A 17,659-nucleotide genomic window follows, 5' to 3' on the forward strand; every position below is an offset into this window, starting at 1 on the left:
CTCCACTCACGTTCCAGGTGGGACTCAGGAGAAAAGGAGAGCAAGAGGCTGAGTGCTGAGGGGGCAGCAGAGGCCCCCCACCACCTGCATCACTCCTGGTGCTGCTTGGCTCTGATAGCGGTGGGGTGCTCCTGGCAAGCGAAAGATTTCAACTCAAAATGTCCCAAATGTCTTTCGGTAGAGCATTGGGAGAGGGGGAAGGGAAACCGGCTGGAATGGTGTCAGTATTATTTTTCTCATTTTACAGAGAAGTTACACCTTTTTAGGAAGTTGCAGAGCTGGGATTTGCATCTGAGTTGATTGGCTTGCTTCAGCCATTGATGCAACAAATGACTTATTGTGTGCCATGTAAGTGCCAGATGCTGTGCCAAGTGCCAGGAATAAATGATGAACACAACAGAGGGACACAGTCCTTGTCCCCCTAGACCTTCCAGACTAGTGGGGAGAGACAAGCAAGCAGTAACAGTAGAGTGAAGAGCACTTCCGTGGAGAGGTACAGGCTGCCTTGAGGCCGTTGAGTAAGTTGGGGTGTCAAGAAAGACAACCGAGGAAGCAGGAGGAGGAGGGGACCAGCTGTGCAAAGGAGGGAGGCCTAAGAACTGGGTGAATTTGGGGAAAGGAAAGGAGTTCAGTATAAATCCAGGCTGACATGTGGAAGAGAGAGGAAAGAGAGAGAGACCCAAAGGGTGGGCAGGGGCTAGGCTGTGTGGGCTGGGCCAGCACGACCAGCTCTCAGGAGCAGATTGTGCACCCCTCTCCCTGATTCCAGTGGTGTCGTGTTGGTAGAAGAAGAATTCATGCCACAGAAATAGACAGTCAGATGATTTGAGTTTCCTGGCTTGGGCAGCTACTCTGATGATGGCAGCATTCACTCTAGTGGGGAGTACTAGGAGGGGGTGATCTGAGTTTCCTTTTGACCATGTCAAGATTGAGGTAAATAGGTGACAGAATGAGGGTGCCGGCAGGTGGCTGGAAGCCTGGATTGATCTCTTTCTATCTGATCACACTGTCTTCTAGGAACACAATAATTCAACCCTGACTTGGCTTTGTATTCCCTTATTGTTCTAGGTCCTTCTGTTGAAATGACATGTATTAAATATACTAACCAGAAATCTCAGATCTTCCATGGAGCCTACACAATGAGCAGTTTTGAGGTTCCTATTAATCAAAAAAACTCTCCAATTTAATCTCTCAAATTATTAATACCTAATCCTACCTCCCTAAGGAAACATATCTCAAGGAACTCAGTACACAAAAGTGCTGATTTCTCTGCTGGCTGCTGTGTGAAGAGGGCCCTTTGTCCTTCCATGGCTGAGAAAAAACAGATTTGGCTGTGGTGCGGGTTAGAACAACATACTAATTAAGTAGTGAGATGTGAATTTTATCTGTTTATTCTCATTTAAAATATATTAAAATTTTAGCATAGCAGGAGCAGAAATTTTAATTGCACCTGGCAGTCTACAAAAAGCAAAGCAAAACAAAACAATAAACCAAACTCCACAGAAACAAAATTTATATTAAACAGTAATATATTAAAATTCCATTTAGGTAAGAATCTAAAGAAATGTAATATATGCACACCTCTTGGAGAAGATTTTCTTTTCTTCAGTGACCTAAAGTTTGAGAAATTCCCCAAGCAGAATCAACTTTCTTAAACCACAGCATTCTTAATGAAGCAAATGAATATGGTCTCTGAGTCTCTTTTTTATCTATCTCTTCCTTTTCTTTTCCCACCCCAAAATGATGGATCTCCACCTTCATGAGGGCTTTTATAGCTCTCACTACATGTACAAGTAGGAAGAAATGTAAGACGTACTTGTCTTTCAACTCGGTGGGACGGACTCCACAGGACTTAAGTCTCAGATATAATCACTCATTACAAACAAATAAGCTCTGATAACAAATTAGATTTTTTCAAACAAAGAATAAAAACCAAGCTCCCTACTTTAGAGATCTTCCCTTAAATGGTGTGTCTGTTTGTGAAGATGTCCACAAGGCCCTGGATGTAACTCAGCTCCTTATTACACAGATTTGGACAGGCCACAGGAGAGACTAATTCTCCTGAAATCCCTTTCAGAGAGGGAGCTGGAGGGTTTAGGTGCAGGTGAGAGTCTGGCCCAGCAGCCAAGGCCAGGGTTAGGACAGCGTTCTCGGAACTGCCACTGCTAGAAGAGGGTCCTCGGCAAGGCCTCTCCAGCTTTGGGAAATGCCCACCTGACTCCTCCTGTTTCTCCTGGGCACACTCTTCTCTGTAGGCCCAGGAAAGCTTGGGAGCCCAACCAAGGAATGGTTAATGGAACAAAAAGAATCATTAATGAATCATGAAAACATGTGCTTGTTATTATCATTTTCTAAAAAAGATTAATACTTTCCTGAGTAAAGTACACAAAAAATTCTCCCATGAAGTCTTTTTACAGCACCAGGCCTCCATCTCAGACTCACTGAACCGGGATGGCAGATCTGAGCCAAGCGTAGATGTTGTTCTGGTGGAAATGTGAACAATGTATTTATAAATACTGTTTTTCTAATATTTTACCGCTTGAGAGTTTTATGCTTGCAAAATGGGAAATGGTTTCTTTTAGAGGGACAAGAATAAAAGTGTCTGTGTGGGCTTCCTTTGTCTGTTTGTTGCAACACATCAGAGCTGAAAGGATCCCACTAGATAATGATTCATGAACCCAAACGGGTGCTTAAGCCTCTGAGTCACTGGCACTTGATCAGTCCTCAAAATCTTCTAAACTGCAGACACTTCAAAAGGTCCAGTTTAAATCCGGATATGACCACGGGGACATTAAAATCAAATTAACGTGTGCCGTCTTACTGCTGAAAGAGCACAGGGCCTGGTGCCAGTGGAAGTTCAGGGGCACAGTTATCCCCTGACTTCTTGGCCTGAGACAGTATCTTCTTCAGTGAGGTCCTGCGAATTCCTGAACATCAAAATAGAATTGTAAATCTTCAGTGCTGGGCCCAGCTTGATCTTCATCACTTTGACAATGTCTGTCTGTGTCAGAAGAAGGAAGGCTTTGCCATCGATCTGCTGCAAATAAACAAACACAATTAAACATATCCTGCCACGAAAGCCTGATTGCACACCAGTAACTCCTGGGTGCTGAGCATGACACTGAACCTGAGTGCTGGGTAGCAGGAGAGGATGATGGTGTCCTTCACATGGCTCAGTCCCAACCATCATTGCTCAACTCCAATTTGTCCCCCAGGACTCTGAAGTTACATTAAATTAAAAAGGTGCTCACTCTACTAAATAAGAATTCAATATATACTGTTTCCAGGCTAAATTTCTGTTGTTATGTTTTTGAAATCTTGGCCTGAATTTGTATCAAGAGTGTTAAAAATAACACCGAGTAAATCTCCAGGAGTTTTTCCCAAGAGAGTAATGTGCAATGCATACACACTAGCTATGTGTAACAGTGAGATACTGAAAACAATCCAGTGTTCCAATAATAGCCAAAGCAAAGAAATTATGGTATAGACACAGGTTGGGATACTATGCAGTCATGAAAATTCATGTCTCAATAAAACATTTAATGAGTTGGGAAATTTGTCATGAGTCATTAAGCAACAAATTCTGATATGATGATATAGAAAGATCGGTTTTAATTTGCAAAATTAAATATGCATGACTGTATGCATACATACACATGTTAAAAATATGTGAAGTCTTTATGCCAAATAATAATGAAAGTTTTCTTTGGTTGGTAGAATAGTGGTTGGTTTTTATTTCCTCCTTTTAGCTTTCTTGTATTTTAATTTGTTCCTATAATAAACATGATTACAAGCAGAAGTACAGACAAAATAAAAGTTTTATTTATTAACTTAAAAAAAAAGGTTTAGGATGATTCCTTGCTCCAGATGGACAGGTTCTGGGGACCTACCATGCGGCAGGAGTGGTGATGGATATGTTAATTCATTTTATTGTGGTAATCACTGCACCATGTACACATATATCAAATCACCACATTGTACCCTTGAATATATCCAGTCTCCTATTTGACAATTAAATATTTTTAAATAAAAAAACACACTGTGGACTGAAATGTGATAGCTCTCCTAAGACCCCCCACAGTGGCAAATGGCCACTGTGCAGGCTGTTTCTCCACAGTTCTGAGGCTGTGTGACCCGAGTGTGACTTCTGGGACAGGAGTGTCCTGCATCTCTGTCACTTATTTATACAGCCTGCCTTGGAGGATTCCTGGCTCCAGAACTAAGAAGACAGGAATGATCAGGTTTTCTATGGTCACACCCTTCCATGTTCCAAACCTTTTCAAATAGTACAAATCCCCTAGCGTCAATGTCTTACTGACAGTGATTCTTATGACGAAAGGAGGAATTACCTTGGGACTCCTGGGGTGGGGTTTTAAAGTTTTAACACTTAAAAATGTTTTTTAAAATTTCCCATGCATTTATGAAATACTGTCTGATGAAGACTCGGGCATCTAGAGAATGGAATACTTTGCCGGTGGGATAAAGAGCATATTCCCCAAGGCAGAGGAGAGAGTGCCCTCACTTCTATACCCCGACCTGCACTCAGCTCCCACATTTTCAGGCAAAAATTGCCTACAATGATGGTGGTGATGGTGATGAGAACTGCCAACAATTATGAAGCTATAATGATCTTGGCTCTTTTCGTGGGTCCCCTTTCTCTTGCCTCTCCAATCTGCTCCTACACACACTTAAGTAAAAGAAAACAAAGCACTTCTGGGTCTAGAAGTATGCAACTATCACCATTTTTACGTTTCTTACCTCTTTCTTGAAGCATCTGGCATGCTCTTCGCAGCCCAGAAGAGACTGTACAAACTCAGCCACCTACAGCACAAGATGAAAAGCTTAATTTAAAACATGCACCTGAAATAATTTGTGGGTTGTAGTAATCCAACATTTGAATAAAATACACTTCAAATCCCTCAAACACTTGGGGTTTAAGTAGTAACTGTCAAGTCACATTAGCATTCGTCAGCTCAAATTAGGCCAGCCCCCAATTTGGTTCCTACCCTCTCATCACCAGGCTGCCCTGCACAGGGTTACAGTGATGATGATGATGACAGCCTCCATCTGTGTGGAGCTCTGGCACTCTAGCAGCTTCTTGCATCTGAACCTCCCAGCCACCCTATGGGTCAGGGAGGCGGGGTCCGGTGTCCTCACATAGCAGCTTTCACAACCACTGCTAGGAGGTGAGGATCTGTCCACCTTGCTTTTGAGCAGACCTGATGGCAAGGTCCTCTGTATTCCCCTCTGAGTCACCAGTTCCTCACCGTTGCCTGGTGAGCCACAGGAATGTGATAATCTGTGCCGAGTTGAATTCCCACGTAAATGACAAAGCTGAAGCCCAAAGAGGTTTAATAACTTAAACCAAGGTCACTCAGGGCCAGCAACTGACAGAGATGGCTTTGGAACTCAGGTTTTCTGTCTCCAAAGCCCGAGTTCTGGAGAATCAGTCTCTGCAACTCCATTTCCCACCCTCACCTTTCTCTCCTTCTGTCCCCACGTGCTGAATTCCTTCTCATGAGACAGAGCTCAGACAAAGATCTGCCTATCAGCTCAGGAGCCATCGAGTGTTCCTGGGAGAGACTTTTTGGGAGCTCACTGAGCAAACAAGATAAAATGTAGATTCCCAACAAACCCCAGGACAACCGGGTTCTGGCCACTTCTGGCTTGGCCCAGTGCAGGGGCAGCCTGGGATGAGGGTCAAGCTGGAAAGCAACAGTAAATGGAAGCTTGGGAGGTGGCACATGTGGGGACTTCTGTCTGTCTTTTCTTTTTGGTCAACTGAATTGTGTGCACTCCTCCTCCTCTCCACGGTGTCATGGGGCAGGTCAGGAGATGACCACAGGGCTCAGGGCCTGGTATCCACATGCTCCACCATCAAAGAGCTCTGGGGGGCTTGCTCCATCTGACCCCCAACAAGAGAAGTCAGTGGCTGCGGCCCCCAAGTTGAGGAAGAGAACATGATGTGGTCGTGGATTCCAGGTTACAGAACAGTCAGGGCCAACAGCCACAGCTGTGCACATGCCCTGAGCTCTGCCCCCCAGTCTGTGCCAATGAGAAGAGTTCAGACTATCTTCTTTTCAGGGGCAATCAGCGTGTTGGCATCTGCCTTATGCACCTCTGGCATTGCAAGTATATTTTATCATGAGTCAACTTACAATCATCCTTCTAAGGTGCAGGAAGATAAGGATTTTAAAACCTCCTCCAGGCAGGTCGTCACACTGCCAGGCCATGGCACCTCCAGCCCAGGAGCACCTGCAACGTGAGCGCTCATGCAGGCCTGGGCTCCAAGGACTGCCAGCCACGTCTTGCAGGAACCCGGAGCTGCGGTGGCTCGCAGGCAGACCAGGCTGAGTCTGCTTGCTGGGTTAGCACGGTTTTCATTTTCTTGGTGAACAGGAAGCACAGAGTGTGGGTTTGGTATTTGCAGGGAGCTGCTGAAAGCTGTGGGATGCCCCTGGTTGAATCCCAGGCACAGGGCAATAGGGCGGGTGATGGCAGCTGTGATGAAGAGTGGCCTCCAGAGTGTCTCGGGCCCAGGACGCTGATGGGGGGTGGCCTCGTCATCCCCAGGCTGCTCTTCTGGCTGAGTATGTCTGAGCCTAGCTGTGTGTCAGGCCTTGGGGCTGGGTGCAAGGAGGGCCTGAACTGCCCGTGAGTGGACGGTCTGATGAGTGGTGAGAGGAGGGAGGTAAATGGGGAGGGATACAGGGAAGCTCCTGGTCACATGTGCTACTGCCCCGGGAGAGGGGCAAAGGCTCTAGGCTACAGGAAGGGACACACTGTATCTCAGGGGGAATGTCAGGAAAAGCGTCTCAAAGAAGGGGGCTCCTAAGATGGTCTCTGATGGATACATAGGCTGGGTGCAGAGTCACAGGAGCGGGCCCAGAAGCAGGACGGCACGGGGCAGGTGTGAGCAGCAGTGCGGAGCCTAGCTGGCCAGGGCTGGGGACATGAGGGGAGTGGTGGGAAGGAGGAAGGTAGCCACGGCACAGGTGCGGGTGGGCACGTCCATCAGCTGGCAGCAGGGAGCCCGTAGCCTGGGTTCTCCACCCTGGCTATCCACACACCGGAATCCTCTGTGAAGCTTTCAAACTGACTGAAGTCCAGGTCTCCTGCCTCACAGACTGCAGATCAAGCTGGACTGGCTCCAAGCACTGGGTATATATTTTTAGAGCTCCCCAGTTGATTCTAATGTGCACTGCAGGCCTGGACGCTCTGCACGGGGCAGAGCAAAGAGCTGAGGTCAGAGGTGCTGCAAGGGTGACATCCTTAGGATCCAGTGACAGGCCAGGTGTGGCAGCAAAAGGAATTACAGCTGAGTGTAGCAGAAATGCTCTAGCGCAGGTTTTCTCAGCCTCAGGACTACCGACACTGGGGCTAGACAATTCTTTGCTGTGGGGGCTGTCCTGTGTATTGTGGGATACTTAACAGCACCCCTGGCCTCCACTCACTAGGTGCCAGTAATAATGTCTCCTTTCCAATTGTGACAACCAGATGTTGCCAAATGCCCCTGGGGGACAAAATTGCCCCAGTTCTTCTACTCGGATGGCCCTTTAACAGAAAGAGGGGCTGAATGTCATAGGAGGAAGAAAATAGAAAAGTGGGGGCAGGAATGAGATGAAGACCGGTGTTTTGAGCCAGCTGCAGTGGGGAAGCCACGTTGACAATGGTTTCTGCATCAGTAGAAGGAAATGCTGGTTAGAGAGATGGTCTCTTTTAAATACTTGCTCAAAGAACTTCTGTTCACAGCAAAGGTATTGCGAGTTGCTTTGATGGTGTGCCTAATGTTAAACTGTCCTTTTCTGGGCAAACAAATGAAAAAAGGAACATGCTCACCCTCCTCTGTATGGTTAGCCAGGAAATCACTGTCCATGTCAAAGGCAAATTGGATTTTGTAATGGGAATAAACAATGTTTTAAACCAAAGTGTCCACAGAACAGAACCAGTGCACCAGCCAGCACAGCTGCACCTGCCACCTCCGCCGCCACCTCCGTCCCCCTCAGACGCTGGGGCAGCTGCAGATGCCTGACTTCACCACTGCGCTACTGGCCTCTGCAATTCTCTGCCATTCTGCAAATGGATTCTGATTCTATTCAGTCTGTCTTTCTCTTTCCAAAGTACAGGACAAGTTCCATGAAATCTACTGAGGCAGACTTTTCTGGCCAGGAATTTAAAAATATCCAAAGACCTTGATTCTCATTATTACTCAGTATTTATTTCCCCTAAGAATAGGTTATATTTTGAGCTTTCATAGAAAGTTCTGCTAAATGTAAAGTGGTAAGCTTTAACACACCATAGAGTAATTTCAGAAAGTTTCCCTCTTATTCACCCCTTGAAAGAAAGACATTGGTTTTTCCTTCGAGTTTGTGAACAGCTGCTGAAATGGAAGCAAACTCTACAGAAGAAGAAACAACCACCCATGTGCCCTCCGCCCGCAGTAGCAATAGCTGTGGGATGAATGAGTCTGCTTTGTCAAGGTAACCACCATCCTGTTGGAGATAGTGGGTGGCCTGGGCCTTTGCTCTGGCTCTGGGAAGTGCCCCGTGGGGAGGCTGTCACGTGGGCTCTGTCCCCGGCCTTGGCTCTGGGAGGCGTGGGGTACTGTGGAGGCTGACACGCGGACACCTTTGCTTCCCACATTCTCAGGAGCACCGTGTCCTGCAGCTAAAATCCTGCTTTGTTTTGGAAGAACACTGAGTATGTTAATTCTAGGTGTGAGCCAGCAGAGTGGGAAGACTTAGAAGGATGACACCGCCTGGCTCTCAGATGAGCCCATCACTTTGCCCCACATGTTTCCCCCACGACCTACTTTCCATGGCATCTTCTCTGGAGCTCAGTAGGCCTTGTGTTCTTCAGGAGGGCTGCTGCTGCCTTAAATCTTTCCAAATGGTGGTGTTCTCTCTCTTGCTGAGCCTGTAGATGTGAGCGGACTGTGCTGGCTAAAAGTCCACTGGGGACCATGTTTCCAGCCTGGGTCTTATTTTTTAACAGCAGAGTTTATTTGCCCCCTTTTAAGGGCCCAATTGTATAAGGCTGCTGTGCTTAGTTAGCAGTACACTGAGTTTTTCAACACACTCCCTCCTGTGTAAAGACTGCTATTAAAGTGACTGCCATCTTTTAAAGTTAATGAACATTTAGGGAGCACTTGGTTGAGGCTAAGGCAACTTATATGGAGTGCTTTAAAAAGCATTTTTGAATATAAGAAATAAAAGTACTCATACAGGCGCCAAGCATAACTGAGTCATACCTATGGTGGTAAACATGCTTACAACACATCGCACCCTGCCCACGTGTGCCTGGATGCATACCTGACAGGAACAGACTTCATAAAATTCACCCACCCATTCATTCACCCATTCACTCAAACATTTGTCAAACACCTACTCTGCACAAGATGCTTTGCTATAAAGACATAAAAATATGTAAAAATATTTTAGTCCCTACTTGTAAAAGCTTATACTCTTGTGCAGGAGATTTCCATGACCCAGAGTAAGCAATACACTTTACCTTGACCATAACTTAGTGTGTGCACACACCTACACACCTCTCTAACCAAAGTTTCACAGAACAATAACCCTCCCTACATGTGATGTACTCTCACCCGTGCTTGTCTTTTACTTCGTAATCACTAAATTGACTTTACAGCACTTTGAGAACACTGCTTTAGGAGAAGCAGCCACAGTAACATAGCAGTGAAAAGCCAGCTCACAGCTCTGGGAGTGTCACAAAGGCCCGGCCTGGCTTCTCTTCACAGGAAGCACAATGCGGAGCAGAGTTCTCCCTCCAGGCCAGAACAGCAGACAAAGGGAGGGTTCATTCACTGCATCTTCTGTTATGACAACCATGTTGCGTGATCTCCCCAAATGGCACATAACACAAGGATGCCCAAGTTCATTTCAGCGTGCCTGGTCCCTGGCCACTGGCTTCCCTTCCAATGCCCTCAGTGCCAAGAGAGCACGGGGCACCCCCAGCCCACGGTCCTGCTCAGCCCTGAGCTGCCTTTTCCAGTCATCCACCAGCTGGTCACGTGGATTGTGCCATCTAGAGCAGGCTCATGCTCTACTGTGACTGGCCCTTGCTGGATGCTCCATAAGTGGACTCCTTCTTAGAGCTGCCTTATTTTCAGAGATACAAACAGAACTGTCACAAAGCCCACGTTTTCAATCCATCAGAGATTATTTTTGAGGACCTATTTTGGTGCTGGGAAATGTGTTGTAGCATGTGAGGATATAGAAAGACATTTAGGATGTGGTCCTTGTTCTCAAGGGCATCTAGTTAGGATGATATCCAGACTAAGATACAGTCAACATCAGGGAATAATGAAAACCGTTCTCTCTGGAATGCGTCCCTGATGGAAGTCATGGTGACGGAAGCATCCGGAAGCTTCAGGAGCAGGAGCATTTTATGCAAGGCACTTAGCCTCTCTGATGGCTGCTTTTTAAAATCTATAAAAGCTCTAAGGCCTCTTCCAGCAATAAAAGGCTGAGACTACGTGCGTATCTGTTACAGAGAACCCGAGCCCTGGGATCTCACCTTCCTGCAGTCCTTGACAGTGTCTTCAGCCTCCCTCCCTTGAGTCTTCCTTTTGAGACCTTCCCTGTCCTAAGTGGACCAGCTACTCCCCTACAATCACCTTCCAATCTATTGCTGTCGCTGCTGTTAGTGCCAAACTTGAAGCCTTACCCCCACTTCCTGCTCACTGCTTAATGTCCCTAACAGTAGTTCCTTTTCTTTCCACTTGATGGTCCCCCTGAGAAGTTAATGAAAGATCTGGCCCTCCTCTTAAGGAAAAAAAATGATCATACTGTACATAATTTTTCCATCTCTCAAAGCCCAGCTCTGCTGCCCCAGCCAGGAAGTGCAGACCTGAATGTGACATCTGCCCTGCTGAATGGAACATGTGGGACCCATCCCCTTGACACTTCCATGGACTTGTGCTGGCTCCTCCCCAGAGAGCCCCTTTGCAGCCCCTCTCCCCATGCATGTTTTAACTGGGGCCACTGCATGTCCTCAGTCCTCAGAGGCCATCTCTGGATGCTCAGCCCTCAGGGAGTGCACCTCTGCCTTTATGGCACCCATCTCATGCTTCCGTCCACTGGCCCATCTCTACTTCCACTGCTGAGATTCACAGGGACCTCTAACTCTGCATGTCCAATGATCAATTTCCCATTTGTCCCCCTGCCCCCAAACTGGATCCTTCCCCAACATTTCGTTTCTTCTGATGGAACCACACCCATTCTCTCAGATGATGAACTCTCTGGCCTTCCAGCTCTCACATGTTATTATCCTAATTAGGTACTAAACGGTGTAGTGCTGAGTCTGTAAATGGAATCACTTTGGGCTCATTTCACTTTTCCATTTTCGATATCTTATCTAGCTCCCTGTGCTGTTGCTTTTGACTTTAAACATCCATTGACTTAGGTTTCTTCTTGGGGCAGCGCCCTGCCTGGGCCCTGATAGTCCACACTGGCAGTGCGGTGGCGACTCCCCGGGCGTCTCCCTCTCCTCAGCTTCTTTTCTCTCCTACTCTTTGCATGGCTTTGCCATTCTCATCTCCCTGAAACACCACCTTCACAAGGTGACTCCCAGCTTAAGAACCACAACGGCTCCACACTGTGGACAGCCTACCACACACCCTGCCTGGCCTCTGAGGCCTTCCACACCTGGCCCAGGTCACTTTCCCCTGGCCCAGGTCTGTGGGGTGCACGGTGGCTACGAAGTTAGCTCAGTGTCTGGCTCTGACTGTGCAGCCTTAAGCAAGTCACTTAGTCTCTGGGTGCCTCAATTTCCCTATCTGTAATATGAGCAAAATAAGAGCATCTGCGTTACTGTCATTACACTAATACAGTCCATTACCACAATCAGTGCCAACAGAGGACATGCTATATACCTACCAGCCCTGGGTCTGTCATTCTTACGTCCATGCAACCTCCTCTCTTCCCCTTCCACTGGAAGGGCTCCCTTCTTTTCTCTGCTTAGATATGTTCCACTTGTTTCAGAATCCAGCTCACGATTGATTTCCTTGTCATTCAACACTCATTCAACAAATATGTACTGGGTACCTGCTAAGTGCCAGGCAGAGAGAAGGTTCTCAGGCTATTGCACCAGTGAGTGAAATGAGGTCTCTCCTCATCTGGTGAGGGCAGGTGCAGTGACAAGGATGACATCTGGCCGGGCTGAGGCTCCTGCAGAAGGCCCTGGCTGGTGGTAGCAGTGGACAGACTGGGAGAGAGCATTTCAGGCAGTGGTGGGACCATGTGAGTATGAGAATATGCAGATTCTGTATACTAGAACGGCAGCACTCAGTGGGGCAGGAGAGGAGGGTAGGACTGCAGAGGAGGCTAGGATGGGTTGTACAGGCCTCAACATCCTGCGAAGGACATTCTGGGGATTCAGGGGCTGTCTTAGGTTGGGTGGAACTCCCCTTTTCTACCACATTCACTTCTTATCAGGACTCAATTGCTCCGTGTACTAGGGCTAGGGGGGCCTTAGAGTTATCTCCTCCAGCCCATCACCTGGCAAGGGGGAAGTGAAGCTGGGCTGGAATCTGGGCAACTGCTCTCTCCATGATGTCACCCTGCAGGACAGTGAAGATGGGAGCCAGGAGCACAGCAACAAGTGGGAGAAGAAGAGCCATTCTCAGTCTTACTTCAAAACAGGTGGTGCTGCAAATAAGTGGCTGGAAAGTCAAGAATGAATGATGCACCACTCACTTCTCAGCTGAACTCCCTGGTTGGTGCATTATTGTTTCAAGGGCAAAACCCAGGCCAATGATGTGAGGTGCCTGGGGAGTGGTGGGGACAGGGCCTTCAGCCCTGCTGGAAAGGAAGGCTTAATTAAACCAAGACCAAGTCAAGTTGATTGTAGCAAGTGCTCAGTGAATGTTTTGTGACTAATTGGCTTTAATCCTGTTCTTAGGGTGACCCAGAGTTTTCCTTCATTTAAAAGATTTTTTTATATAAGGCCTCACTAGTGAAAACAATACCTTATTGAAAAGATTTCAGTGAAACAGTGCATTCCTTAGAAGAAAACCACTGTAAATATGAGGCATTTCTACAACATTATAGTCAGTAATGGGGCTTAACTGATTCTTACTAAAGACCAATGTTGTAAGACATGTTTACATTAAAAATATGATCCAGCATCTTCCCTTTGCACAGCATCTTATATGATGCTGTGACTAAAGATAGTTTAAAAATAAACCTGAGGTTGACCTGATTGTCTTCTGGCTTTGGATGTCAAGCCGCCAGCTTGGACCTGATTTGCGGCCAGTGTGCACGGATCTTGTGGGCAAGGAACGTCCGGGGGTGGTGTTCCCTCCCAGAGAAGAAGACACTGCTGGGATGCAGCCTGAGATGCTTACACATCTGTGCTTCTCCAAATTAAATCCGTGGTGTAGACTTGAGGCTAAGGTAGATGGTGATGGGACACAGGGAAGTGCTGGGGTGAGCTTGGGGGAGGAGGCACAAAACCAGCTGGGCAGGAAACCAGCTTTCCTAATTTCCTCATTTGCTCAAAATCATGTGTGGCTTCTTCCTCCAATGTGGAATTTAAACTTAATATAGCGAATGCAAAGCCTAAGGGAGAAAGAGCGTTTCCCCAGTCAGAGGACCTCCCCGGTAGGCCACCCTGATCAGTGCCTTCCACCCATTGCCCAGCAGGATCCAACCCCTGCTCACCTCCTCCACGGTCCACTGGGCCACTTGACTGGCCTGGATGTCAGCCACGCCTGGAAGTAGCTTGCAGTGCTGCTCCCGGCCGAGGGGAAGGTCCCGGAAAGGGTGGGCTGACATGGATGACACGAAGACCGACTGGTGAAGTGCCTGCTGTGTCTGCTCGGCCGAGTATTCTGGAAGACAGATGGAGGGGGGTAAAGCATGGGGTCTGTGAATGGTGAGCATGGTCGAGGGCAGCCCCTCATTACAGAGGGCCCCAAGTCAGGGCAGGTAAAGTGCAGACACAACCAAAACCCTTGTCTACTGGTCGTATGAGGTCACGGCCAGGAGGAGTCCCCAGACACAGCTTATGCCACTAGTCTGTTTGAAAACAGTGGTCAGTATATCATATATAACAGATGCTGTAGAAGGCTCAGAAGATGGTGGCTGTTTGCCAACCAAGTTCAAATAATCTCTACGAGGTAGTCTTTGATGGCCAACAAAGGGTTAGCTTCTCACTGCCACTGGCTTCTCTCACCTTAAATCAAGAGTCCAGGGAATCAGAGCAGCATGCAGAAGGTGAGTGCTACGCAGGCTGGCACACTGAGCCATCTGGGATGTGTATGTGCACAAAAAGCAATTTCTTCCTGGAAGCCGCTTCATGCATCTCTAAGACAGAAGGAGCCCAACCACATCTGGCTTCATAAACCCCCTGGGTGACAGTGAACATGAAATGGAGCACAGGGTCCCCAGGAGAGCCTGGGTGACATCCGCTGCTGCTGTAGAGCCTCAGCAATACATGATGACCTCCCCTGGGGTGAGACTGTGCGGCAGCCAGGAACTCTGGAAAGCAGCCTTAGCTCAGATGAGGCTTCTCCAGGCCAGGCACTCTAAGCGGGGTGCTCGCTTTTCTGAGCAAAAGCCCTAAAGGCACCAGGGTTCTAAGGCACTGAGGACAATGGCTGCTTGCTTGCCCAAGACTGGCTACTGCTACCAAGTAGTAAGGCTTCAACTGGGTCTTGATATATACTTCAGCCTTATACTTATCAACAGTCTTCTGTGCTAGTTTTCTACCTTCAAGAGAGACTTTACTCTTATGGTATAGCCCGACATTTAAGAGGGAGCCATGGATCTCAATTCCCTAATTATTTTGCTTTGAACATACAAATGGATAGGAGCAAAAACATTATAGAGGTTTTAGAGACAACTGATGTCTTAATAATGACATCTTTTAAGATATTTTCAACATGTATTAGCAAAATAAAACTGCTGATATTTAGAGACTTTGAAAAGAAAGATCACAAAAGGAAATGTTTTAAGCCCTCTGAAAGCCTACCATTCATAATACAAATGGCAGGTTAAGTAAGCAGTAACTACCTGATTTAAAGCCTATTATGATGGTTTGTGTTTTACTAAGGGAGTCGGAAAAGCTATTATGCAAATATTTCCACCTCAAGTTAATTACCGTTTTTACTAGGTGAGGCTGACATGCAATTTACGTGGTCACTTAGACACATCTCTATTAGTAATCAGAAAGGTTCTAAACTATGAGCTAGCCTGTCCATCAGGGCTTCTCTGTACAATACCACTCTCCTGGATGGGAACAGACATCCTCATATTTACCAGCCTTGCTGTCTGCACAGATAAAGAGACAGCACAATTGCCAGCTTCTCCCCAATTCTTATGCTCCAGTTGCAAGCAGCAGCAAATTCATCTCTAACCGCTGATTGTCCAACACTGACCTTTTTAGTATGTAAATAGGTTATCTCTCTCTGGGTAGTTCAGCCAACGGTACGTAAGGCTGCAGGTTCTGAAAGCAAACTTCACATCCTCTTCGCAAAGCCAGTATGTTGACAAATATTTATGTTCTTTAATGAAGTTGTCAGATTGGACAAGGAGCACGTATAAAACAAGCCCTTGAAATCCAGGGTGGAAGTGTTACAGGGCCAGTCTTCAGTTGCAGTGATGCACAAACCACCACCGAGCACTTTACTGGAAAGCCAAGGGTTAAAGCCTTGTATTCCTAGGGATTAAGACCTGAGCCAAAGCTAGGCTTTATTACAGAAAAGAATTACTGCATCACTCAATCAGTTGTTTTTGCTGAAATAGCATGGATTAAAAACAAACAAACAAACAAACAAACACAATATATATGTATCTCAAACTGAGGCCCTGCGTGAATTACTCATGCATAGTTTCCAAAATATATAGGACTCCGAAAAGACACAGCTAACAGATCATATTTTGGAAGTACAAAGACACCAAGTGACGGTGATCAGATTCCTGTAATTCACAAATAAAAGCTGGAGGCATTAAAAATGTAAAAACAGCAACAAAAACAAAAAACAACCCTTTGTGCTCCCAAACAAGAACCTTTTCCACACCATAATTTTGGAAGTGAATTGTCTGCTTTGGGTACTGAGACATACTCTTGGAAATATACCTAATGTGTGGCTGCTGGCACCCAGACAGTGCTGGGGTCCTTCCATTCCCTGCGTGCCATTGTAGAGGCTGGTTCTAGGCTCTGGAAGAAGGCAGGTGGGGACTTCCGGTTAGTTCAAGCAGCAAGATGCCTTTAGGTTACAACTAAAGGGAGGGAGCTCTAGCTTCATGCTGTGCACTTGAACTCAGGCTGGCTTAATATTATTGACAGCTTTGGAATACAGTTAACTGTGTCTCTATTAAATCAAACTGTTTGATAATGGAAGCGAAATCTAGATTTCTTGAAAGCTGGACAAAACTTAATTTGGGAGGCCACAAGAGCCTTGGGGAATAGGGTCCATATGCCCGAGGGAATCCTCCATGGGCAGTGGGGAAAGATCAGCAGCCACTGTTGGTCTGCAGATCCCTTACTTGGGGTCCAGAGTGTTTACTGAGTATAAGGGCTCTTGTCTCTTTATGTGCAACCTCAAGTTCTGGGAAATGCTTGCCAGAATCAGTTACATGCTGCACACAGATAACATTTTTACTATTTTCAATTTTACTGTAGCAGTTTTATATTACAAGACCCAAAGCTTGAAAGTTGAGTTTTTTACTACTACGGATGGAGTCCCTGAATAGGGAGTTTGGAATAACCGGTCTGTCTTCTCTAAGACGTGACTAGAGCTGGCAGTATCTACCATGCAGGGCTGGTGTGAGGGAGGAAGACAATTCCCAGGAAGCGCTTAGCAAGGTCCCCAGCATGCTGCCATCGCTCAGTGGCAGGTACCACTCTAAACTCCACCTGCAAACTCCCTGAGGTCAAGATCAATGCTTTATAAAGGGAAGTTGCATAATTCTAAATCAACACAATGCAAGGCTAATTTGCAATTGTCACAAAAGAGGGGAATGCATTTTGGGGAGAGTTTCACGGTGGCTGTTCTGCCTTCTTTGTACCCTTTACCAGGCCTAATTTCTTCCACAACTGATGACTTTGGGATGGGATATTTAGGTCTAGCTAATAGAAGGCTTGGATGAGCTTGCCTCAGAGGCTCTGTGGCATGGTGGTGAAGGACTAGATCGACACTAGATTGCCAGGTTTTGAAGCCTGGTCCCCCATACAGTAGCTGAGTGACCTTGGATGAGATACTTAACTTCTGTGCATCAAGTGTTTTCATCTTGAAATTGAGTAATAATAGTACTTATACCCTACTGAGTTGTGGTTAGAACAGCTCCTCGTACATCATAAGTGTTCAGTACATGTCAGACATTACATTACTGCCATAAAATAGAAAAGTATTTTCAGTTGAAACAATAGCAAGTGTGGGGACCTACAACATTTCCAAAGCCAGTGTGGCTATGAAAGCTGAAATGCATACTGAAGTTCAGGATCTTGAGGCCCATGTTAACATTTCACACCTGGAATGACAGTGCAGTGGTCACCAAGATCATGTGCAGAAGTGCTAGTGGGAGGAAATGACAGTGGGATCCTCAAAGCTGCTGCTGCCAGTGCAGGGCGAGACATCTGCTTCCCAGGCAGACTGGTGCTGATGTGTGGCGACCACATCCCACTGTTAAAATGC

The 17,659-nt window shown here is 46.7% G+C and overlaps 1 protein-coding gene across 1 annotated transcript in view; it reads right to left on the minus strand.

Moving 5' to 3' along the window:
• Window positions 1-2,869: 2,869 nt before the first annotated feature.
• Window positions 2,870-17,659, minus strand: part of L3MBTL4 (L3MBTL histone methyl-lysine binding protein 4) — a 302,974-nt gene continuing 288,184 nt past the window's right edge. Inside the window, exons 14-16 of the mRNA XM_063076623.1 lie at window positions 13,683-13,852; window positions 4,759-4,821; window positions 2,870-3,037 (exon numbers count right to left, since the gene is read on the minus strand). Of these exons, the coding sequence (XP_062932693.1) occupies window positions 2,870-3,037; window positions 4,759-4,821; window positions 13,683-13,852 (401 nt within the window). The remainder of the gene's footprint in view (window positions 3,038-4,758; window positions 4,822-13,682; window positions 13,853-17,659) is intronic.

This window comes from Cynocephalus volans, chromosome 13 (genome assembly GCF_027409185.1).
Source record: "Cynocephalus volans isolate mCynVol1 chromosome 13, mCynVol1.pri, whole genome shotgun sequence".
NCBI lineage: Eukaryota > Metazoa > Chordata > Mammalia > Dermoptera > Cynocephalidae > Cynocephalus > Cynocephalus volans.